We start from the raw sequence: 26,202 nt of genomic DNA, 5'->3' as shown, positions 1-26,202 counted from the left end.
TACTCCCAAGTATTTTATATATGAGGAACTCCATCGGTAATTAAAATTTAGTTTAAGAAGTTTCACCTCTGGCTCTAGCAGGTTCAAATTTAGCGCCTCGGATTTGTTACTGTTAATTTTGTATCCTGATATTTCGCCAAAATCTTTAAGTTCTTTTTGGAGATTTGGTAGGGAAATTTGAGGTTTGGATAGTGTGGGTATAATATCGTCTGCGAACAGAGATATCTTATATTGTTTATGTCCAATTTCTAGTCCTTGTATGTCTACATTCTTTCATATTGTGGATGCCAAGGGTTCTGTAGTTAATGCAAAAAGGAGAGGGGACAAGGGGCATCCCTGTCTCGTACCATTTTTAATGTTAAATCTCTGTGAGTTGCCCCCTGGTAGTTTTACCATGGCTGACGGGTTTTGGTAGAGTCTGCGGACTCCCTCTAGGTATGCGTCTTTAAAGCCAAATTTGCGCATGGTATTGTCTAGGAATAGCCAATTGATTCTATCGAACGCCTTCTCTGCGTCTAGACTTAGGAGAATAGCCTTGGTTCCTGTGGAGTGGACATGGTCTATTATATTAATTATTTTGCGAGTATTGTCTGAGGCCTGCCTGCCTGCGACAAACCCCACCTGATCTATATTTATAAGTCTTGGTAGAATAGGATTTAGTCTATTTGCTAGAATTTTGCTATATAGTTTCAGATCATTGTTAAGGAGGGAGATTGGACGATAGCTTCCACATTGCATCGGGTCTCTGCCTTCTTTATGTATTATAGTCAGATTTGCTAGAGACATTGAGGTGGGGATTGGATTCCCCTCCATAAAATTGTTGAACATTTTTATTAGATGCGTGGAGAGTATTGGTAGAAATCTCTTGTAATAGACATTAGTGAAGCAGTCTGGGCCAGGGGACTTAGTGAGTTTTAATACCTTTACCGCCGCTTCTAGTTCCTCTTTTGTTATCTCCGCGTTGAGAACTGCATTCTCCTCTTCTGTTAATGTAGGGAGATGGCATTTATCTAGATATTTTTTTATAGACTCTGATGCAATTGATTCAGGTCGGCTATTCTAGGATCGTAAGTTATATAATTCTGTATCGTATTTAGTAAACTCTGCTGCTATTTTATTATCGCTATATTGTATTTCACCAGACCTATTCTTGATCGCCGTTATTTGGGATCTTTTCTGTATGCCTCTCAGTCTGCTGGCCAAGAGTCTATCGGCCTTGTTGCCCTTATCGTAATACTGTGGGTTTGTCCATTTAAGGACTTTCTCTACATCTTCTAATTGAACTTGTTAAAGATTTAATCTGGCCGCGGTTAATGACTTGTAGATTCTCTTTTTCTAATTTGGCTATATTTTGTTCACCACAGCCGTGGTATTTGCAGACTATAACCTTATGTGCCTGGGTGGTTTCCGTCCCACAGAGTTTTGTGTGCATGGTTGACTGGAGTAACCATGTATCTCTTGTATAGTTCCAGGCAGCATGGAGGGAGGGGTTGTATGTTCCGTGGAGGGGGGGGGGGGGAGTAGGGGACGGAGGGGTAGGGGAGGAGTGTTGTTGGGTAGCATTGATCCTCGTTGCAGGTATCTTTATACTCTGGTGTGGCAGCAATTACTGTTGCCATGGGGGCTGGTCAGGGCTGCATGGTCCGCAGACCTACCTGTGCCAATTCTGTATGTTTAATATAACAACCTATTTAACAGCCTAAATGACGGCAGTTACCTTCATCAAACATAGTAACATGGTTAACAACACATCTAATAACATTCTTAACAGGTACCCATGGCTAGATAGATATTGGTGAGGGTGAGGGACAGGCCTTTGCGTTTTAGCATATCAATGCAATTAACCGCATAGTGAGGTTCAGTCCCATTGTTCGTCAGATCACAGTAGCTTGCGTCAGTTCCAAGAGTTAAACGTATAAGCGCATTCTCGCGTGTAATATCAGCCCAGGGGGTTAGTACCCTTTACATGATAAATGGCAGTTTCGGAAGTACAGTGCGTCCTGTGATCTATACGGGGAAGCATTTTCTGGGCTGTGAGTCGGGAATTAAACCTTTATTTGTGTAATAAGGTATAGAGTTCGCCATAGAAGGATTTGGTAATGGCTATGGGTGTAGTTGTGCTGCTAAGTTGAGCTCTGCGGGGGGACGCTGACGGGTGGGGGGAGGGGGATGGCAGGGAGGGGGTGCGGGGGGAGGAGGGGACGGGGGGTAGGGGGGGTAGGAGCACGAAAGGGGATTCCTAGTTTTGGTTCTATTTTGTTCACCACTTCTGTGGTATATGCAGTCTATGACCCAGTGTGTCTGGGTGGTTCCGGTCGCACCGAGATCTGTGCGCATGGGTGATCCGGGTATGCTTGTGTCTCTTATGCTGCTCGAGGCAACATGGAGGGGAGGGGTGACATGTTCCGTGTGGGGGGGGTAAGGGGGGGAGGGATAGGGGGGTGGGGAATGGGGGGGTGGGCGTACTTGAGTTGCGTTGGTACCCGTTATAGGTAGCTTACAGTTCTGACATGACTGCATTTACTGGTACAGTGGTGGTTAATCATGACTGCACGGACCGCAGGTCTATCTTTGTCAATTCTGTGTGTTTAACATAGCAACATATTTAACAGCCTAAATGACGATAGTCACCTTCATCAAACATATTAACATGGTTAACAACACGTGTAATAACAATCTTATACGGTACCCATGACTATTTAGGTATTGGTAAGGGTGGAAGACAGTCCCCTGCAATCTAATATAGAAATGTAAGCACCAGCATAGCAAAGCTCATTCCAATTGTCCATTCAGTCACAATAGTTAGCGTCAGTTCCAAAAGTCAAACGTATTAGCACGATCTCGCCTATAATATCAGCCCGGGGAGTTAGACTCTATAGCATAATAAATGGCAGATCCAGGTGTATATTTCGACCTGCTATCTAACCGGAGAAGCATTTTCTAAGCTGTGGGTTAGGAGTTAAGCTTTTATTTGTTTAATGAGATGCCGAGGTTGCTATGGCCTACCTAGGACCCCCAAGTGCTCGGCCCAAATTGAAACGTGTGGAGCGCCACCCCACATTTACTTGGGCAGCAGGATTTTGGCCAGATGGGCTAGACCGGATTACCGGGTGTCAAGTACTCACGCTTGTTGGGGCTTCCAGCCCTTCATCCGGAGGTCGCTGTTCTCGGGGGGTATCGGCTACTTAGCTAGGGCTTCTGACCCCGATAGTGCCGCGCAAAAGGCTGGATAAGCAATGAGCAGGGGAGAAAAAGAAAGCGAGAGAGGTCGTGGTGCGCCCCTTCTCCCTCCCGCCTCCCTCCCCTCATATGTGCAGCTGGGCTTTTTAAATAAGAAAAACAGGCATTGGAGGGTTATTGTTACCCATACACCACTCGGTACTACAGTGGAGAAGTCTTCAGTGTGCAGACACACCACTCCTGGCGTCACGGTCACTTGCACCCAGACTGGGTCTTGACTGGTAACCAGCTCCTGTTGTAGATAGCAGTTCAGCAGGGGTCACAATACACGCAATGTCCTCAGATAGGGCAATCTTTGCAGCAACACAAACCACGCTGTCCTTCACTCCGTCCGGTACTTCCGTGTTGGTGACGTCACTCGGGAGCGTCAGCGCGTCGTAGCCCTTCCGGACAGCGTTATGGCCCGCAGGAGGATGTTATATAGTCCAAGAGTCCAAAAAGTTCTCAGAGCAGCTAGAGTTCTATTATCCAACGCGTTTCGAGACAGCTAGGTCTCTTCATCAGGGAATAATAAACAATATTAATCGAGTGGTTTAAATACCTCACGCCCCCACCCGATAGGCCATCCAATCAGGAATTGTGGCCAATCCCGTGGAAGCGGGGAGGAGTCAAACGACTCATGGGGCTCAGAGCCCTCCTACATGCTGCTATAGGTAACTTATGTAAACAAAAACAAACAGAACTTTATTAAACACACAAAAGTAAGTACAAAACACAAATCGCGCAGATGTCTCTAAAATAAAGAAAAAGGGGGTTAAAAACAGTACTAATACCCAAATAGAAAATGCATCTCCATTCTGGAATGTTTACTAAAAGACCTTAATATACAAATTGTATTTAGGAGTTAACGTGAAAAAGAAGCATGAATCTAAAATACATACAAATGATTGGCATTCACAATATTAGTTTAAAAAAGATAAGTCACAGGTTCAGATTTAGGAGGAAATACCAGGGAGCCCCCTCTTACCCCTTACACCTAAGATGTATGTATAATAGGTTAATAAAGGGACCTGCTGGTAAGGTAAGGGATGTCGGGGTTGGGTTTGGGTACGGTGCTCTTTCTCGCTGGCTGCTTCCCTCCTTTAGGTGGTGACGTGATGGTAGGTTGCTGATCGACGGTGCTTGCTTCACGTTTGCTGCTCTGTCTCGGTGGACGGCTGGGGTAGTCTGTGACTCGGTATTCTGGGTAGAGCAAAGGGTAGGGACCTGGTTTCTTTATTTATTTCTCTGGTACCTCTGCCCTGCTAGCCTTTCTGATGCTCTGATCGGGGTTCCGCCGCATCGGGTCCAGTGGTTTCTGCACTCCAGCTAGGAGGGGGTGTAAGGTTTAGCGCCCTGGTAAATTGTTCCATGTCTTCTGGATGCTTGATGGAGAGGAATTTCCATCAATTCGGAAATTCGAATGCACTAGGAGCTTAAATGGGAACCCCCACTTATATTTGACCGCATTGTCTCGCAATAAGATAGTTAGGGGTCTTATCTCCTTGCGGCGATTGACCGTGGTTTTGGAGAGGTCATTATATATTTGTAAGGGGTCATCTTTGAACGTGATGGGCTCCTTGGCTCGGCAAACCTCTATTATCTTTTCCTTTACAGATTACCTATGGAGGCGGACAATGACGTCCCTCATCCGTTTCGGTTCCTCAGACCGCGGTCCCAATGTGCGGTGGGCTCTGTCTATTTCAAGGTCTTTGTGCTCCAGGTCCCCGCATATTGAGGTGAAGAAATCCAAGAGGTAGGCTTTTAGTTAACCGGGGGGCACCGATTCTGGGATACCGCGTATCCGAATATTTTGACGCCGATCGCGGTTCTCTTGATCTTCCAGGCTTTCACGGAGGCTTTGTACCTCTGCTCCTAGCCGATAGATTTCGTTTGCGGCTGATTCCTGAGCTTGTGCAGTGTCCACCATTTTAGCCTCCAGGGCCGATGTGCGCTCAGTGAGGCCTGTTATATCCTGTTTCAGTTCGGTGACTGCGGCCCTTAGGTCTGCCTGCAGTGAGGTATGTAGGTTGTCTAACATTGAGGCCATGAGTTCTTTCATGTACTCGCGGGGGACCACTTCCTCTGTTAGGGGGAGCTCTTCAGATCGGTCCCGATCTGATGCTGCGTGCTTGGGGCCTCGTGGGTTAGATGAGCTGGCGCCATCTTGGTTTTTGGATGCTGCCTCTGAGCTGCGTGGGGAAGGGGAGAAATATTTGGTGACTCTCTGAGTCGATTGGGCTTTTTGTCTGCCAGCTATATCTGCAAAGTATGTAGTCCAGGGGGTTCGTTTTTGAGGGGGGAATTTTGGGGGGAAAAGTGCCTATATTGGTGGGTTTATGCACGGGTCTGAGGAGCTCCTCTCCTACACGACCATCCTCGTCGGCGTCCTGGCCACGCCCCCTCCACTGCTCATTTCTATCCACAAAGTCTCTACATTTTCATCATTTTCTTCATAAACATCACCCCTTATAATAGGTTTTAGATCTGGTTTAGCATATAAGCATACTCAACCTCCTCTTCAATTTACTCAATCCTTCCGATAAAGGGAATAACCCTCTAAATTAACTGCCCAGTCATGAGTTTCATCCCACCATTTTGCAGTAATGCCTATGATATCATACTGCTCCCTTTCAGCTATTAATTCAAGCTCCCCCATTTTATCTGTCAGGCTTCTTGCATTAGCATGCATGTATTTAATTTTTTTTTCAGCCTGTACTATTATCTTATCTGCTTCTTCCTTTCTGCGCCAATTTGGTTTTGTCTTTAGAAGCTTTTTTAGTATTATCTATATTTACAATGGGTGTCTCGCTGCTTGTCAAACTCACACTTGCCCCCATTCTACCTCCATAATCCCTTGCTTCCTCATCTATTTAGTTCATTATCTGTTTCACTCGCCTCCCCCCTCTATCCTAGTTTAAAATCTCCTCCAACCTTTTTAACATTCTTCCCCCTAGCATAGAAGATCCCTTTTCATGGAGGTGCAATCAGTCCCTACAATATAGATGTCACCTCTCAGAAAAGGAGTCCCAGTGCTCTACAAACACAAAACCCTCCTTCCTACACCAGTTTCTTAGCCATACAATAACCTACCTAATCTCTGATATTACAATTCTATAATATCTCTTAAAAAAAACATTAATGCAAAGTACAGTAATTATTGACAAATCAACATGTTCATAGTGGTAAAGCTGTCAAATGACTTACCTTGTTTAAAAGCAGGGTCTAAAGACAAAGGGGGTCATTTAATATACTTCAAAGAGGCCTATTGCGCAGTGATTAACCCTAATCAAGTCAATAAGTGTTATCAGCCAGTTGTGATGTGACGCTCAGCGGACACTTTAGAGTAAATCTAGTTCCCCCCAAAGCCTGCCATTTCCAGAAGCTGTGCAAAAAATGGCACAGAAAGCAGCACCAGTTTTATTATGGGAAAACTGATTGAATCAAAATAATTCCCCTACAGAAATGTGCTGCGGTTTTTTGCACTAGTGTTACCTCACTTTTGTCCCTTGGAGACTTTAATAAAAATGTTCCCATGCACATTATGCACCATGAAGAGAGTCAAATAGAGCTAATTCCAGTGCACTGGATAGAGCCAGGAACGAGTAATATGTCTGTGCATAAACTATCCCAGCAATAAAGAAAAACTGACTTCTATCTTTTAATACAGTGGTTCTGAGTTACTGTCCTAAACAAAGGAGAATGTAATAACACACTGGCAGAGAACCCTGATAGTCCTATATCTGCATATGTACATGTTGGTACAAGGACACAATTGTAGGGACACTGGCAATAACACACAAAGTGGTACTTACGGCATTTTCCTACATCTCTCCACTGCCTGATTTTCACTCCTTCTCTCTGGCATGCATCAGCATAGGCCTTCAGAGACTGGCACAGAATCGGCTTGTAGCCATCATTCAAACAGACATCGAGCACACAGTTTTTCACGTACATCTTCGGGTCTATGCGAGAATGACAGTCACTGAAGGGGCCATTGGTGGTTTTTACGATGAGTCCACAATAGCGATCAGTCATGTAGTGTCGGGTGATGTTAGGCGGGCAGGTTAGGCAAGGCCCATAACAATCATCCCAGCAAGAAGAGTTTTCTCCTTCCACCTACAAGAATAACAGAGAAAGTGAACAAAGAATTGTTATAAAACCTGCTATTAGTGGGAGTCAGCTGGTATGGACAGAAAGCAAACACATAATAATAATGGTAGGACTCTTTCTGACCTTCAAAAAATGTAAATAGAATATAAAAATAATATTGCATTTTTGTAACATATTGTGCCTTGCCTGGCTCTAATTGGTACAAGCTAGGGCAGTGATTTTTAACCAGGGTTCCGCAGAACCCCGGGGTTTTGCGAGCACCCCTCAGGGGTTCCACAGCCGCTAGGGGGGGTGAGCAAGGACAACTCTACCAGATGTCCCAGGACCTGCGCCGCTTGTGGCAATTGGCCACGATTATAGTAGCGGTGATGGTGCGCAGTGCCATCACAAGTACTTGACGTCCATTGCGGGTGCCCACAGTGGGCGTGACCGTGACGGCGCTGCCCGGTGACATGGCAACCAAAATCTCAGAAGTCAGTTGATTTTAGCCGCACTTAAAGTAGCGGCTACAGTGACGTGCTCGGGACCGCAGACCTCACTCGTCGCCGTCACTATAGCGATTGTTTCACTGAGGTGCAGAAGACTTTGGGAGGGCGGCAGGGGGTGTGGTGGAGGTGTGGCCTGTGACATCACACAAGCGGTTTGCCATTATTGGCTGAACCGCTTCACGTGACGCTGACGTAAGTGGGAGTGTAGGAGTTTGTGCGTGTGTATGTGTGTGTGTAAGTTGGAGTGGGTGTGTGAGTGTGTGAGTGTGTGTGTAAGTGGGAGAGTTTGTGTTTGTTTCAGGGGGAGAGTGTGTGCACGCACACAAGGGGGATACTGTGAGGGGGAGCGTAATGGGGAGAGAGACCGGGGCAATGGAGGGGGGCGGAGGGATGGGAGCAATGGGGGGGGGGGGGGGGGCGGAGACGGGGTCGGTAAGAGAATGGGGGCGAGGGTTGTGGTTTCTCAGAATTTCAAAATTGAATTCTGGGGTTCCCTAACCAAAAAAAGGCTGAAAACCACTGAGCTAGGCAATAGGTAGAGAGAGAACAGGAATCCTCTTTGTTGGTCCACGCTCTAAAAAGCAGATTAGGAAAAGGGTCATACCAGCTCAACCTAAGTGTTCAATAGTAAGGGGAGGTGGCGGTGCGTGGGAAGTAGGGATATATATTTTCAAGATGATCCAGAGGCGATCATAAAAGACATCCCAATGTTGCACTCAGCCTAATAAAACTTTTAAACACAATATTAATGTTAGCCACTAGACGTATAGCACTCACACCAGGGAGAAAGGTAGCAAAAAGGAATGAAAAAACAATAACATTTTATTTAAACTCTTCTATAAAAATTGTTAAAAAAGTAGAGCAGAGATCTGCATAGTAAGGTGGAAATCAATATGCTGAACCCATGTGTAGCAGAAGGTGTGTGTGGTAAGTATCACCTGTCTGTTTAGACCTCTTGTGTGTTAGTATCAGGTCTCAGAAGCCACTTGAGTATGGGAGGGTCTAGAATATAATTCCTATAGTTGGAACATACACAGTAAGCTGTGATTGCATATATCAGTCCAACAAATCTCATAAACGGTTGTATTTATCAGGTCCTAATGTCGTTCACATACTCGAAACCTCTACATCAAAAAATCCAATGCTATATCCTTAATAGGTAGCTATAAAGTGTCACAATATCCCTGAGTTTATAGAGCAAAATTCCCTCTATCTCTGGGCAGAGCAGCCGTCAATCCGGCTGTTCAAACACACATGCAAACAGCTCCTATTCAGCTGATTCGGCAATGCCTGCAGCAATGTAACCACAGTACTGCAAACCGAGTAACAAGATGACTCTAAATGTGATCAAAATGTATCCGTGCGGTGGTTTATATCATAACTGGTGTGAGTGCTATACGTCTAGTGGCTAACATTAATATTGTTTTTAAAAGTTTTATTAGGCTGAGTGCAACATTGGAATGTCTTTTATGACCACGCTCTAAAAAGTAAGGAAGGTGGCCATGTAGGCCAACAACATCAAATGAGAAGAAAACCATATTGGTGATCTATAGAGGCAGATAATGTCTAGAGTTAAAGCCCAACCAGCAGCAAGATTGACCTAATAAGGGCTAATACCAAATTGTGAGACCTGATGATGAAATGGTAGAGGCACTTGGAATTATAGGTGCTGCTAATAACTAGCCATAAAAACACATTTAATGACCCATTGGGTAAAACTAATAACATTAAATAAAGAATAAAAACAGCTGCAGTGAGCAGACGTGGTTGAAACAATGTGAGGGCCTATGAGTGTATAAACTACCAATGGTGTGCATTTAGGTAATCTAATTAATTTCTTGTAACAACCTAGTAGGTGTCATTGAAAATGATTTCTAATAGCAACCATGAGAGTGTGAATGAGTGATCAACAGCAAAAAAAAGTCTATATTCAGCCAACACTGTCGGTATATTTGATTCCAGCAGTGTCTGAGTGTGTCAGTGGTTTAATAGGAGGCAGAGTCTGCCCAAAGTGATGAATGGCAATGAAGTAACTTAGTTAACACTCAACTTTAAGATACTTGTATCATTGTAAAAGTGGTATTGTTAATCAGCAAAATCCTGTTTTAAACTACCAGAGAGTGTAATACCTTATGTATAAGTGTCCACTGATGTCAGGAGGGGGGGGAGGCGGTGGGAAGGAGGGGGGGAGGCGGTGGGAAGGGGGGGAGGCGGTGGGAAGTGGTGGGGGAGGCGAGGGGGGGTGGAGGGGAGGTGAAGGGGAGGTGAAGGGGGGGTGAAGGGGGGGGGGTGGAGGGGAGGTGGAAGGGAGGTGAAGGGGGGGTGGAGGGGAGGTGAAGGGGGGGGGTGAATGGGGAAGTGAAGGGGGGGTGAAGAGGGGGGGGGTGGAAGGGAGGAGAAGTGGAGTGAGGGGAGGTGAAAGGGGGTGAGGGGAGGTGAAAGGGGGTGAGGGGAGGTGAACGGGGGTGCGGGGTGGGTGAGGGGAGGGCCGCTCACTCACCCGTCCGGCAGGTCCCATGTGGATCTGAGGCGGGAGGCAGCGTGTTGTGGCCGCTCCCCCGCTGTGTCCCGGACGCTCGCTCGCTCCCCCGCTGACTGTAGCGGCGCCGGGGGGGGGGGGGGGTATCGGGGAGACACTGACACTGGAGGGGAGGGGGGGTGAAGGGGGGGTGGAGGGGAGGTGAAGGGGGGTGGACGGGAGGTGAATGGGGGGGTGGAAGGGAGGTGAAGGCCGCTCACTCACCCATCCGGCAGGTCCCACGTGGATCTGAGGCGGGAGGCAGCGTGTTGTGGCCGCTCCCCCGCTGTGTCCCGGGCGCCGCCATCTTGGGCACTCGGTGCCGCGAGGCAGCCTGCCTGGCCACTGGCTGTTCCCTCGCCGGGGAAGGGGTGAGTTGTAGCACCGGGGAGGGGGGGCATGTATATGTGTGGGGGGGGGGGAGAGGTGGGAGATATAGAGGGGGGTCTCGCACGGCCGCTGACACTGGGTGGGGGGGGCGCTGAAGGGGTAATAATAGTGTGTGTGTGTCCCGCTGACTGTAGCGGCGCCGGGGGAGGGGGGGGGGGGCGGGGTGAAAGCGCGGGAGACACGGGGAGAGGAGGAGGTGTGCGCGGGTGCTGCTAACACTGTGAGCCCCGCTAATGTAGGTAACACCCCCCTACTCTCGTGTGTGTGTGTCTGTGTGTGTCTGTGTCTGTCTCTGTGTGTCTGTGGTGTCTGTGTGTGTCTGTGTGTGTCTGTGTGTCTGTGTGTCTGTGTGTCTGTGTGTCTGTGTGTCTGTGTGTCTGTGTGTCTGTGTGTCCTTTGGCCCGTCACTCCGCCTCAGGCCAATGAGAGGTGTGCGGGCGGGCGGGCCAAGGGACCAATGAGATTGCCGCTAGGGACGCAGACATACAGTGCTTTCAGAAATATATAGTAGATTCATAGCAATAGTGAGGCATCCCCCCTCCCCCTTCCCTGTTCAGTGACCTCAAATTGGTACAAATCTGAAATGCAGATTCCACCAAGAAAATGTATAAGTTTTTGCAACATGTAAGTTACATGAGAGCAGGCTCTTTATCAATGTATGAACTCTTAGAGCATAATGAATCAATTATTTTATATCATGTTTAGCTACACAAAAGTAAATAAAGGAGGGTATGCAGTATATAATATAAAGTGTATTATATACATTATAATACTGTATAGTATACAATGTATACCTTATATTTTTGTACTTCTGCTATACATGATGAAGAATCCTCTGTGGTTCCACATCTTGTAACTTAACAACTATCTTTAGCTACAACAAAAGGTATCACACTACCAACTGTATTCCTTCTCCCTCCCTAGCACTGATCCAAAAAAGTATGAAAGGGGACAGAGGCAGCATCAAGACACACAATCATTGGAGATAATCTTGTTGCATAATCATAGCATATGAAGCATATAGTGAAATTATAAATTATGTTTTCCCAGACAGCAGGCACATTATAAGCTTCCAGGATTTCAGTGTAATAACTGTTCCCATATGCTAAGAAACGTGGGCCTTGTGTCATTGATGTAACTGGCCCAGTCTTCCCACTTCCATCACAAACCGTATGCGAGTCTGAATGGTGGCGAATGATGGGCGGTTCATTTGCTTCCAGGTTTTGGCTGTCAAACATCTAACAGCTGGAGACTAAAATAAGGTGTTATTGTATATGAAAGATCATTTACTCAGAATTTCTGATGGATAACATTTTGGATTAGCAGGTACTTATACCTATCTATGTGTGATCATTTGCATGTCATTACCCAGAATCCCTGGCTGCAGTGGAAGCACTGTATGCTAAGACAAAAGGAGGAAAAGCAGGGTTGCAGACCTGCCTGAGACATTGGACAGTGCTCACAATCGATATTTTTTTTACAAGTAAAATCCCATTTAGATCTGTCATTGAAAGATTTAAGCAAGAATCCAGGGAGCGCGACTTTGCATTTTTCTCACTTATTACATTTCTGCTTCCTGTTCATACAGGGCTGCGAATCTCATTAACTTGGGAAGCATTGGATTTTTTTACACCCTTTTTTTTTTAGCACGTAGGGCAGAGGTGCTCAACTCCAGTCCTCAGGAGCCCCCCAAAGGTTAGAATATCCCTGCTTCAACACAGGTTGCTCAATCAGTGTCTCAGTCAAAGACTTCACCATCTGTTGCTATCACACTTGAATAAGTGGTTTATACAAGGTATCCATAGTCTATATAGCACCCTATTTTTAATTTTAATGGACTTCCTATGATGTCTTTATTATGTCATACACATGATACGACAGTTCAGTTCTCTGGTCATAGTTACTCTGTTACTGTACCTTCCAGCTCTTCCCAAAGGTGATGGCATCAGGGGCCTGGGAACCAGCAGGAGTTTGGAAATCATCTGCAGGATCTTGGTTGTAGTTCCCACACATGCCACACACGCTTCTCGCATAGCGCCTGGTGAGCTCAACACGCACAATATCGTTCCAGTCATAAGAGACCTGGACATTGTCCCCGAGTTGGATGATTAATGTGGTCCCACTCTGGAAGAGTCTCAGAGTCCCGTTCATGAGAGACACAGGGAGTAGAGATAGAGAGTTGTCCACCTATTGAAGGGTAGAGAGAGAAAAAATAAATAAACAAGAGCAGATAGAGGAGGGTAACAGGTTAAAGACAGAAGTGTGAAAAAGAATAGGGAACGTGGAGAAGAGGGGGTATGAAGGAGAAAAAAGGAAAAGGGAAAGCTTAACTAAAAGATGCTATAGTCCCCCCCCCCCCCAAGAAAGGGAACACTGCAGTCATGTAACACTAGCTCTATATTTGTTTAATAGGTATACTATTTAAAAAATACTTGAAAGTCAAACAATTCATAATTATGTCAGGAATTAATCCACGGTATCCTTATGAACCTTGGGCAAGTCCCCTTGTTTTCCGGTGACTTTAAAATTAGATTGTAACCTCTTCAAGACACATAGTGACTCATTGTGCCTGCAAAATTCTTTGTACGGTGCTGTGTAATCCATCTGCATCATTATCGTCATTTATATTTGGAGTAAAAACACACCTCCTTGATGGAGAAGGATTTAGGAGTGCTTGTAGACAGCAGGCTTGGGAATAGTGCCCAAAGTCATGCAGTAGCTGCAAAGGCAAACACGATCTTATCTTGCATTAAACGGGCAATGGGTGGAAGGGAAGTAAACATAATTATGCCCTTTTACAAAGCATTAGTAAGACCACACCTTGAATAGGAGTACAATTTTGGGCACCACTCCTTTGACAAGACATTATGGAACTAGAGCGAGTACAGAGAATAGCCACCAAATGAATAAAGGGGATGAACAATCTAACTTATGAGGAGAGGCTAGCTAAATTAGATTTATTTACATTAGATAAGAGGCGTCTAAGAGGTGATATGATAACAATATACAAATATATTCGGGGACAATACAAGGAGCTTTCAAAATAACTATTCCTCCCAAGGGCAGTACAAAGGCTCAGGGGTATCCCTTTAAGGTTGGAGGAAAGGAGATTTCACCAGCAACAAAGGAAAGGGTTCTTTACAGTTAAAATGTGGAATTCATTACACATGGAGACTGTGATGGCAGATACAATAGATTTGTTCAAAAAAAGGTTGGACATCTTTTTTGAAAGGAAGGTATACAGGGATATACCAAATAAGTATACATGGGAAGGATGTTGATCCAGGGAATAATCCGATTGCCAATTCTTGGAGTCAGGAAGGAATTTATTTTTCCCCTTATGAGATATATTTGGATGATATGACAATGGGGTTGTTTGTCTGCCTTCCTTTGGATCAATAACGAAGTATAGATATTGGATAAAGTATCTGTTGTCTAAATTTAGCATAGGTTGAACTTGATGGACGTATGTATTTTTTCAACTTCGTCTACTATGTAGCTATGTAACGATGTAACCTCCATTTGAAGGGGCTTTACAATACTTTACAGTTAAAAAAATTAAAGGTATATACAATTGTTTTGTTAGACAGGGAAAGCATGAAGGAAGAAGTAAGTCTTTCACCCAGCCCGAAACAGTGGTAAAGTAAAGCACTATTTATTCATCATTACACATCAATACACATAATGAAGAAACCTAAAGGTTTGTATAGAGAATTACAGTACTTGTTGATCCATTAAAAAGTATCAGAACCGAGCAAACCCATAGACGACCTGCCCCCCCCCCCCCCTGAGTAGACTAGTATCAGCTATCCTAACCGCAGCCAGATGCTCAATAGCGGCGGCGCCGTGGAAACACACCAAAGCCCCAGCGAGAAACACGGTGTTGAGAAGAATAGACGAGGTCATGGCCATGGATAAACTTACAGCAATGCTCAATAAAAAAAATGCCACCGTTTCGGAATACCTGGGACCCCTGGAGCGGCCCGCTAGGACTAGGCCTGCATTAGGCCGTCCTCGTACTGATGGAAAGGCAGGAAGAAAACAGAGTTCCCCCATCCTCACCCCCCCCCCCCCCAGAGTATGTCTTCCCCCCTCCCCCCCTCCCCCCCTCCCCCCCACCGCCCCACCCTCACCAACTGAAAAATACCCATTTTGGGACAACATGTTGTTTAACTCAGTTGAAGAGTCATGTCATGTGCCTATGACATTGTCGTTATCATTTGGATGTATGTTGTTCTCAATAAAAAAAAAGTGATACAAAAAAAAAAGTATCAGAACCTACACTTTTCCTGGACCAGTACACCTTCAAAAAACTTTGCACTGTCTATATTTTAGATCAATATATACCAGAGAAAATACAACATTTCACAACAAAGTATATGATAAAAGTGAAAGGAAATGTAAGGGAAGGCATACAAAACGTGTTCTGAGGACATAAGGAAAGTACATGAAAACGAGGGGTGTAGGAAAAAAACTACTTGGAGCTCCCTACTCACCCTCACGTAGCCAACCTCTGACTTCTTGACTTCGATTGTGTAGTTATTTGTCTGGAAGGTGACCTGACCCAAATAGGAGCTATTCATATTTCCTCGATTCTCATTCTTGGCCTGGACTGTAAATTTTGGAAGACCCACCCCAACATCTCCACTGATCCCGACAAGAGTGTATGTGCAGATCCCCATAAAGTCATAATACAGCCCATCAAAGGTTTGGTAATGTGGGTCTCCTGAGGCCCAGCACACATCTACTTGCTGTGGGACGCACTTGGGCTTCCCATTCTCTATTAGACATTCTTGCCGTGATGGGCAAGTCATAGAGCTGCAAGATGGAGGTGGAAGTTCTGGAGCTGTTTGGGCAATATAGGAAAATCAGCAGGAGAGAAAGAAATTAATATTTTCTCACATTGAGAGCTCAAAAATCCACAGGCAACATGTGTTAACATTAACATCTAATCATTTTAAATGATCTAGCACTAACATGTTCTACAGATTATAATGACCACTGACATACCTATTGGATTCATTTGGTCATGAAATACATTATCGTGAGGATAGACTGAATGAACCATACGTTTCTTGTCTCTATTTTTTTATAACATATGTTTTTAGGGTAGAGAATGCCTAGAAGAAAGCGCAAAGAAATGCCCCCATGGGGAAATATAGTTGGTGATTTTAATGGATAAAATAATTATTAAAATACACTCACACATTACATAAGAGCAATAAACATGTCTAAACCACACTATCACTGGGTCCTCAGTCCTATGCCTCCCGTCCAATGCTCCTAATTGCTGCTCAATAACTTGCTACTGTATTATCCTCTCTATGGTGTCCTGTGAGCTTGTGGGGATCTCCTGCAGTCAAGAGCAGATGTTCCGAGCCCTGCAAGCGATGCGGTGTGTGATGACGTCAGGTTGGACTGTAACCAGCGCAGAAACCGATACCAGGGTGTTCGTCCAATGCGTTTTGGTAGAATACAGCTAGATTCTTCAGGGATGTAAGATACATGTTTATTGCTCTTATGCACTGTGTGACTTTTTTAATCATTATTTTATACACTAAAAACACCAACTATATTTCACCATGGAGGCATTTATTTGCACTTTGTTCTAGGAATTCTTTATTTCATCATTCTTGGGGTCAAGGATTAACCCTATGTAAAGCAGAAAAAGCCTGGTTCAGCTATTACTTAAAATTACTATTCCTTTTTTCCTCCACCAACTATTTTTCAACGTTTGTTTTTCCTACTGCTGCCTGATATTTTCTTTATATTATTTTACCTGTATTCCATTTATTATTATATCTGTTTAATAATTGTTTATATACATTGGTTTCAACACCATTAACTGTGATTCTAATATCCAAAAGAGACAAGTGGGTTGTTTTCTTTTTAACATATATTAATAAGGGACAGATTTTATGATTCCCTAAATGGAAAGAGAACAGATGGATGGGCTATAGGTCCCTTCAGTCTATGTAAGTCTGTTTACTTCTGTGAACAGACAATAAATTACAAATACGTTATTTCCATGGAACTCTCTATTTATAGCTCAGAAATTATGAAATGTGCTCCATTATTATTAATTGGAGAAATGAAACTAAAGGAAGCTGATAGGGTGGTCTGTGCTGAACAGAAACATATGCATTTTTTTCTCATTTACAGAGGTGAGCTATATTACCAAAGCTCATTCCTTTATCCACACGTACCGTACCTTTGACACACGCAGCTGGGGAGCCATAACTGTAGAGGGCACCGGTTCCCACGCTCTGCAGACCAAATGGTGCAGTGGGGTGTTCTACTTTGTGGGATGTGAAACTGAATCCATAGAAATATTTCTGCCAAACGTACTCTGTTCCCTGTATTGTACTCCATTTTGGATTTTTGGAGGGTCTTCCATCAAAAGTGATTTCACTGATTGAAGAATTCTTTGCTATCACAATGGCATAATTGTTCACATCCCTTTGTCCATAGATATAGTAAGAGGTGCAGTAACTCGCAGTGTCTAGGATATTCATGAGTAATGGATCATATGCAAACTTTCTGTCTTTTCCACCACTGTGGAAAAACGTGACTTGCACAGCAATACTTGCTTTGATGCGCAGAGTCACTTTTGAGATTTCTATCTGTAAAACCTGCCCAGCCACCATGTTCACATGACTGTCAGTGGTGCCTACAGTATAGGTCACCTGTGTTGTGCCTGATGCAACAACAAAGGCAAAGTCAACCTTTTCTTGAAAGGACAATGGAGGTACAATAAAGTTGGTTCCCCAGCTAGAGACAGGTAATAGTTGTTCATAGATATGGTTGCACTGAGTGTTCTTCTGGGAACAAGTGTGGCCGCTCAACACAGCCACTGATTTCTGTGATGTCACTCGAGAGCCTGACAAATCATCTAAGCTTAATATCTGGACTCCTTGGAAGGGTGCTAGATTTACAGACAAAATGCTTTTAGGTTGATACATGTGGCCATTTAACTGGGCTCTTCCTTTCAAAAGAATTTCAACAGATGTGGCTTCTCTAGATGCCACAACTGAAAACACCTTAAAAGATCCAGGTTGTCCCTCTGGAGGTGTCACCAGGTAGTACTCAATGCCCAAACTGGCCACTGGGTACAAAAGTGATGTTTCTGCACTATTTAACCTATGGTTAAGTGAGACGATATTGATGGGTTTGTCGGCTGTGATGAGGACAGTATTCTTAAAAGTCATACTCCCTCTGATTTCCACCGATGCCGGAAGCGTGACAGAGACAGTACTTCCACTATTTAGGGTGAGGTTTCTGTTGTACGCATCCTCAAACACAACGACAGCGACATTTGTATTATCAGAATGGGCAGTCATCCGAAGCTCACACCACTGCTGGTCACGGTCAGGGAATGAATTCTGCATAAAAGTGGTGATAAATTCTGTTCCCATGGGACTTGCCCATCCAAAGCCTGAAAAAAGAATGTTTGGAAATTGATCAATAAATGGTAAATGAAAGATTATTTGCCTTCTGTGATCATATCCTGCTTATAACATCCTCACTCAACCTGCATCCATTGAGTACTGCTCCCTGAGACTGCTAACTACAGTATTTGAATTTATCAGTCTCAGTAGCTCCTGCCCAAACCTTATACTATGGCAGGGAAGAGTTAAATTTTCTTGAGGATAATGAAACCACATGCATCTAATTACATTATATAAAGTTTGCCCAGCACAAAACAGGTGGGATCATCTAGTAGCGGTACTTGCTCTGTTATGTATGTATGTCTTTATTTATATAGCGCCATTAGTGTACATAGCGCTTCACAGTAGTAATACACTTGACAATCATATAAATAACAAATAATACAAATAACACATAATGGGAATAAGTGTTTAAGACATAAAAATAACATTTAGGAAGAGGAGTCCCTGCTCCAAGGAACGTACAATTGAATTGGTAGGTTGGAAGAACGTACAGAGACAGTAGGAGGGAGTTCTGATAAGTGGGTCTGCAGGGGGCCAAGCTTTATGTTTCATGTGTCTGGTATTATCCACAGTGCTACTCATATTCTTCTTTAAGCAGGGGAGTCTTAAAGGTGGATACAGAAGGTGCTAGTCGGGTATTGACTGCAAGGGCATTCCAGAGGTGTGGGGCAGTCAGTGAAAAAGGTTTAAGGTGGGAGAGGGCTTTAGATACAAAGGGGGTAGAGAGAAGACACCCTTGAGCAGAACGCAAGAGTCAGGATGGTGCATTGCAAGAAATTAGGGCTGAGATGTAAGGAGGGACAGAAGAGTGTAAAGATTTAAAAGTGAGGATGAGAATTGAGTGTGTGATACGGGATTTGATAGGAAGCCAGGAGAGTGATTTGAGCAGGGGAGACGCTGAGACAGATTTTGGAAAGAGTAGAGTGATTCTGGCAGCTGCATTTAGGATAGATTGTAGGGTAGACAGGTGAGAGGCAGGAAGGCCGGACATACATATATACAGTGTTTGACAAACCTATACATTTGCTCGCCCCGGGCGAGTGGATTTAACCCCTGGGCGAGTAAATATTGGCCCAAGCAGCACACGTTTGGTACTAGGTGGCGAGTAGATTTTTTTGTGTGGCGAGTAGATTTTTTGGTGATTTGTCAACCACTGCATATATATATATATATATATATATATATATATATATATATATATATAATCAAAAAATAAATAGATGATACCGTTCTGTGGCTAACGAAATGCTTTTATTTGTGCGAGCTTTCGAGATACACTGATCTCTTCTTCCGGCGATGTTACAATGAATGAAGCAAGGGTATACTTAAAAACAGTGTCTCTTGGAATGTTATCTGTGCTGGTCCTTCCCCCGGTGTGGACCAGCACAGATAACATTCCAAGAGACACTGTTTTTAAGTATACCCTTGCTTCATTCATTGTAACATCGCCGGAAGAAGAGATCAGTGTATCTCGAAAGCTTGCACAAATAAAAGCATTTCGTTAGCCACAGAACGGTATCATCTATTTATTTTTCTATTATTGAAGCTCGGCTAACACGGTACTGATATCTCTACATGTATATATATATATATATATATATATATATATATATATATATATATATATATAAATAACGGAAATAGCTGTGTTAGTCCAGTTGCGATAGTGCAAAATAAATGAGTACTTCAGTATTAGGTTATACCTTTTTTATTTGGACTAACAATTTATATCATAGGACAAGCTTTTGAGAGTTCTCCTCTCTTTCTCAGGTCAGCAATACTGGTTTACAAAGAAATCTATAGCTAAAACAGAGGTATGGAAAGCAGAAAAAAACAGGTTTAGATAAGGTGGGTTAGAATGGGATGTTTGAAGAAGGTGACAAGTAACAGCATGGATGGGGAAGGGGATTCTGATGGGGGCGGGGGGGAAAGCTGTGGATAAAAAATATTGGCAGTGAAGCAGACAGGCGAATTACAGACAATTGTGATAGTGTGTGAGAAACCCCATACCCGCATTAAGTCCTCTTGTTTGGGTGTCAAAGAGTCTTATCATTCAGAGTTCAAATGTTTTCAGTTCTTGGGTGCGTTTAAACATTCCATTGAGGATTTTTCAATCATTTATTGAATGTTCTGGTAGTGAGAAATGATGTCCCACTTGTGAGCAGTATCTTCCTTCTTCATGATGTTGTATTGAGTGTCTGTGCATATTCATTCTGCCTTGAAGCTTTTGGCTGGTTTCCCCAATGTAGCATCCTTGGTCACATTTGTTACATTTAATCATATATACAACATTCCTGGATGTGCAGCAGTATGATCCTTTAACATTGAGTGTTCCATGGTTGTGACTGGCTGTGGAAGATTGGCATATCTGCTTGCTGAGTTTTCCTATGACATAAATTGTTAGTCCAAATAAAAAAGGTATCACCTAAACTGAAGTGTGTGTGTATGTATGTATATATATACGTATATATAGTTGAAAAAGATTTCACAGGCACTCCAATATAGTATCCTGAATGGGCTGGTGCATATCCCATAAAGATATCAGGGTGCGTCTTAGAATCAATGTATTAAAAAATAAAAAAAATGTTTTAAAACGTGTCTACAGTACTAACCCCCTCTTTTCACTTACCATGTCGCAGAAGAGGTCCCATGTCAACAGAGGATGAAGTGGGCGGCGGAGGCAGTAGAGGTCTCACATCTGCTGATGGTTGAAGATGGACAGTGTGGCAGGACGGCCTGTAGCCGAGGTCAGGATACAGTCCACACGTATAGTTTCAGGATAATGAAAACGTTCAGTGGCTTTATTTCTCCACAGCATACATAACATGCGGGTACACTGTCCCTTTAAACAAAACAAATCCTGCTCCACATTGGGAGGACTGACTAACACACGAGGCCTATCTAGCAGGCAGGCTGGCTAAACCATAACCAAACCGTAAGTGTCTTTTGAGCAGTCAGGAAAAACAAATGAACAAGTCTCTTACTTTGGTTGCAGTAGTTAGCTTGATGTATCCGTCTGGCTAGCAGCACATATAGCCATGTGCTCTGGTCTAGGGCATGCAGCTACTGCCAGTAACAACATCATCTTATACCTTGCTGCTTCTCAGGTGTCAGCTTACATCCTGATTACCTAGCTTCCACCTGAGTTAACCCATATGTCACATACCTCCCCTGTTTGTGTGTGGCTAGTGTCCCACATGGCTGAAGCCCAACCCTCCACTCCTTCTCTTGACAAAAAATCAGCATTTCCATGGTCCTTTCCAGGTCTATGCTGAATATCAAAAGAGAAGGGTTGGAGGGCCATGTACCACCTGGTCAACCTTGAGTTTGTGTCCTTCATGGTGTTTAATCACTTCAAGGGCGCATGGTCAGTGACCAGGGTGAAGTGTACTCCGGTGACATAATGTCTCAAGGCCTCAATTGCCCATTTTACAGCGAGGCACTCCTTCTCAATGACGGAATACCTCACTTCCCTTGGGAACAGCTTCCGGCTGATGAACAGTATGGGGTGTTCAACACATCAAATTGCTGGGACAGCACTGCTCCCAGTCCTACCTCTGAGGCATCTGTCTGGATGATGAAGGGCTCTTTAAAATCTGGGCTCCGAAGAGCGGGGCCCTCTGACAGGCACTTTTTTAGCATGTCAAAGGCGTCTTGGCACTCCCAAGACCATTTAACTTGGGTCGGGGCACTCTTTTTTGTCAGATCTGTTAGGGGTGCAGAAATTTCTGAAAAATTGGGGATAAACTGCCTGTAATACCCTGCTAACCCCAAAAGGGAGCTGACCTGTGTCTTTGTCTGTGGGGTGGGGACTTCCGTTATGGCGGCCACCTTACTATCCTTCCCCCAACGGCATAGCCCAAGTATTTTGTAGTGGATTTACCCAGGGCACATTTTTGGGGATTTGCTGTGAGCCCTGCTTCTCTTAAGGTTGTTAGTACTGCCCTTAACCTTTTTATGAGACTGCCAGTGTCTGCTATAGATGACAATGTCAACCAATTAGGCCGCGGCATATGCCCTATGGGGTCGTAGTACCTTGTCCATTAATCTTTGGAACGTGGCTGGAGCCCCATGTAACCCAAATGGCATAGTGACGAACTGGTATAAACCGAGAGGGGTGGCGAAGGCAGTTTTGCATTTGGGTTCTTCTGCTATCTACCAATATCCTTTCGTGAGATCTAGGGTGGAGATATACTCTGCTTTACCAAGCGAGTCAAGCAACTCATCCACCCTAGGCATTGGGTATGCATCAAATCTGGATACAGCATTTACCTTTCGCAGATCCGCGCAAAACCTCACCTTCCCTTCTGGTTTAGGGACCAACACTATAGGGCTACACCATTCGCTGTGGGACTCCTCGATCACGCCCAATTCCAACATGTCTATTATCTCCCTCTCTACCAGGTCTTTTCGACCCTCTGGAAATCTATAGGGACGGGACCGTACTTTTACGCCAGGTTCTGTCTCAATCCTATGGGACACTAAATCAGTCTGCCCTGGCAGTTCAGAAAAAACATCTGGGAACTGGTCACATAATTCTAGTAGGTCTGACCTTTGTTCCGTTGTTAACTGCCCTCCCATGGGAACCTGATGGTCATTGTACGTACTACCCTTTGGAAGCTGTGGACCCAAATCCGTCTCTCCTTCCCGAGTGTGGATGAACAGCGATCTCATCGTTTTCCAGGGTTTCAGGAGGTTTACGTGGTAGATTTGTTTACCCTTCCTAGACCCTGGTTGAGAGATCTCATAGTTCACATCCCCAGTGCGGCGGAGAACTTGGAAAGGACCCTGCCACTTCGCAAGGAGTTTACTCTCGGATGTCGGTAGTAGTAGCATCACTTGGTCCCCAGGTTGGAAGACCCTCAAGCGAGCATTTTGGTTGTACTGCCTTTCTTGATGTTCTTGAGCAGATTGGAGGTTTTCCTTAGCAAACCGACCTATCATGTCTAGGCGGTTTCTAAGGTCCATGACATACTGAAGGGTATTCTTGGAGGGGGAGGTCTCCTCCTCCCAGGATTCCTTCAGTAGGTCGAGAATACCCCGAGGTTGGCGTCCATATAGGAGCTCAAACGGGGAGAAGCCTGTGGATGATTGGGGAACTTCTCGTACCGCAAACAACAGGAAAGGGAGAAGTTCATCCCAAGCTCGCTTTTCAGTGTCCACAAACTTTTTAAGCATGGTTTTTAAAGTATGGTTAAACCTCTCTACCAATCCATCAGTCTGAGGATGGTAGACTGAGGTCCTGACGGATTTTACCTCCAATAACTTCAGGACATCCTGCATTAACTTTGCCATGAAATTTGTTCACTGGTCAGTTAACATTACTTGGGGCAGTCCTACCCTAGAGAACAGTTCTAACAGCCTGTGAGCAACCTGTTTAGCAGTGGCTGATCTCAGAGGGAAGGCCTCAGGATATCTGGTGGCATAATCTACAACAACGAGTATAAATTTATGTCCCTTCGCAGAGGGTTCTAAAGGTCCGACCAGATCTACCCCAATTTTCTCGAATGGGACGGCTACCAAGGGCAGAGGGACCAAGGGAGCCGGCTTCTGTCCTTTTTGGCTAGTTAACTGGCATTCAGGACATGTCTCACATAGTTTCATGATGTCACCATTTATGCCTAGCCAGTAAAACCGGGACGAGATGCGGTCCGTGGTCTTATCTCTGCCCAAATGACCACCCCATGGGAGAGTATGGGCTAGGGTGAACACTGTTTTAATCAACCCTTCAGGGACTAGCATCTGTCGAATGACCTCCCCTGTTTGTGTAACCTTATTCACACGATATAGAATGTCATTTAACAGTTCAAAATGTGGAAACACTCTTACACCTTGTTCGTCCATTATCTTGTTGTTGATCTGTACCACCTTCTCATATTGTCTAGCCAGAGCTGGGTCTTCCCTCTGCCTCTGACGGAAGTCAGGAAGATCCAGGTCTGGCAAAATTCCCGTATCTATCTGTTCCCCACCCTGGTCATCTCCAGCCATGACCTGCAGTCTTTTGGGCTGACTAATGTTACCAAGAGTCCCAGCCTTTCTTAACCAGTCCTCCTTTTCCGCACGTCTCTGTTTACGTGTCTTTGGGACGTGGTGTTTACGGGGGAAAATCTCTGGGGAAAAAGGAAACAAGTCTCCGGGCTTCTCCGGAACCAGAGAAGTAGGCTCTGTAGGAGAAGGGGCCAACAATGTTTCGAAGTAGGGCCAGTCTCAGCCAAGTAGAACAGGGAGCAACTCCCACTGGTAGGCTAGCCTCTTGATCCTTGATACGCAGTAGAACGTTCGCGGTCGGGTATCTCTTTGTATCCCCATGGATACATTCGATATTCCAAGGAGAGTCATAGGATTGTCTGTTGCTTGGAATTAGGCCATCTAGGATCAGGGTTTTTCCAGATCCCTAGTCCAGCATGGCTTTTACTATTTTCCCCTCCAAAGATGCTGGGACTAACCATGGATTGTGGTCCCTCGGAGAGAAGCTGTGGCAGTGGTTCTGCCATATGAACAGTCCATCTCATCATCTCCTGAGTCCGCAAACTCGGTCGTCAGCGGAAGCTCTCGACGGGGCTCGGTGTTTGGACCTCTCCGCTGTTGGATGGGATCCTCCCTTCTGGTTGGTGGAGGTATCCTCTCCACCGGCTTGTGGACGGAAGTCCAGGTTCTCGGGGAATACTGTGGGTGGCGGGCTCCCTTGAGTGATCCAATGGCCTCGGACCCGGGACAGGCATCTCTGCGGGAGTTTGTACCAGGAACCCTCCGAGAGGGGAAAGGGTCTTCTGATTGGGTTGACTGGACCTCCCGAGCTGGCGGGTTGTAGACCCCTCAATTGTCTGCTCGCCTGCCTCTGGTATCACCGGAAGCAACTGGTGTTTGCACGGACCGTTCCCAGCATCCTGTTGGGTGTCGTCGCCAAGGAAGGTTTCCACCAAGCGGACCGCTGAATCCAGGGAAAATGCAGCGTGTCTTTTTACCCAGGAGCGGGAGGAGGGGGGCAGTATCTGTATGAACTGCTCGAGCACAAACTGTTCAAGAATCTCTGAATTGGTATGCTTCTCCGGTTGTATCCACCTGGTACATAAGTCTACTAAGCGGTGGGCTACGACCCGGGGTCTGTCTCTGTTTGTATATTTGACTGTCCGGAACCGCTGATGGTAGGTCTCTGGAGTAAGGCCTGGGCGATCCAGAATAGCAGCCTTTAGTTGCTGATAGTCCATGGCCTCGTCTGCTGGAAGAGCTTGATAGGCTGCCTGAGCTTCTCCTATGAGGAGTGGAGCCAGAGTCGTTACCCAGCGTTCAACTGTCCAGCCGTGGGCCGTGGCTACCCTTTCAAAAGTGAGGAGAAATGCCTCTGGGTCGTCGGTTGGCTTCATTTTGGGCAGCATCACTTGTGGGTTATTTGGAATCTCTGGTCTGCCTGGGGCTGGGCCTTCGACCAGCAGTTGGAGTAGCTTTTCCTCTCGCCGGGGCTGTTGCTCATCTTGCTGGGCTTGTCGCTCAGTTTGCTGAGCTTGATGTTCTGCTTGCTTGGCCTGCCATTCTATTTGCTGGGCCTGTTGCTCAGCTTGCTTCTCTGCTAGCTGGAGCTGTTGCTCAAGGAACTGAGAAAAAATTTTCTCCATTTTTTTCCTTTTCTTCTGTGTGGCCCTTCAAATACAGGGGCCGTCCGACATCCCACTTCTGACACCACCTGTGGCAGGACGGCCTATAGCCGAGGTCAGGGAACAGTCCACACATATAGTTTCAGAATAATGAAAACGTTCGGTGGCTTTATTTCTCCACAGCATACATAACATGCGGGTACACTGTCCCTTTAAACAAAACAATTCCTGCTCCACATTGGGAGGACTGACTAACACACCAGGCCTATCTAGCAGGCTGGCTGGCTAAACCATAACCAAACCGTAAGTGTCTTTTGAGCAGTCAGGAAAAACAAATGAACAAGTCTCTTACTTTGGTTGTATCCATCTGGCTAGCAGCACATATAGCCATGTGCTCTGGTCTAGGGCATGCAGCTACTGCCAGTAACAAC

At 45.1% G+C, this 26,202-nt stretch overlaps 1 protein-coding gene and 1 long non-coding RNA gene across 4 annotated transcripts in view; one reads left to right on the top strand and one right to left on the bottom strand.

The window, feature by feature from the left end:
• LOC142497805 (IgGFc-binding protein-like) overlaps positions 1 to 26,202 on the bottom strand; it is a 362,065-nt gene that overhangs the window by 71,550 nt on the left and 264,313 nt on the right. For both annotated transcript variants that reach the window (XM_075606152.1, XM_075606153.1), the window contains exons 3-6: positions 16,940 to 18,163; positions 15,225 to 15,574; positions 12,646 to 12,915; positions 7,035 to 7,338 (exon numbers count right to left, since the gene is read on the bottom strand). In XM_075606152.1, coding sequence (XP_075462267.1) covers positions 7,035 to 7,338; positions 12,646 to 12,915; positions 15,225 to 15,574; positions 16,940 to 18,163 — 2,148 coding nt within the window. The remainder of the gene's footprint in view (positions 1 to 7,034; positions 7,339 to 12,645; positions 12,916 to 15,224; positions 15,575 to 16,939; positions 18,164 to 26,202) is intronic.
• LOC142497810 (uncharacterized) overlaps positions 1 to 26,202 on the top strand; it is a 129,708-nt gene that overhangs the window by 91,906 nt on the left and 11,600 nt on the right. The window contains exon 7 of one of the 2 annotated variants that reach the window (XR_012802324.1): positions 20,819 to 20,926. The exons of the other annotated variant lie outside the window; for it this stretch is intronic. This is a non-coding gene — a long non-coding RNA (uncharacterized LOC142497810). The remainder of the gene's footprint in view (positions 1 to 20,818; positions 20,927 to 26,202) is intronic. 2 annotated transcript variants of the gene reach the window in all.

The sequence above is a fragment of the Ascaphus truei genome, chromosome 6, assembly GCF_040206685.1.
Source record: "Ascaphus truei isolate aAscTru1 chromosome 6, aAscTru1.hap1, whole genome shotgun sequence".
Classification (NCBI taxonomy): Eukaryota; Metazoa; Chordata; class Amphibia; order Anura; family Ascaphidae; genus Ascaphus; species Ascaphus truei.
Note: the sequence above shows the minus strand (reverse complement) of the source record. Positions and strands in the feature narration are given on the sequence as shown.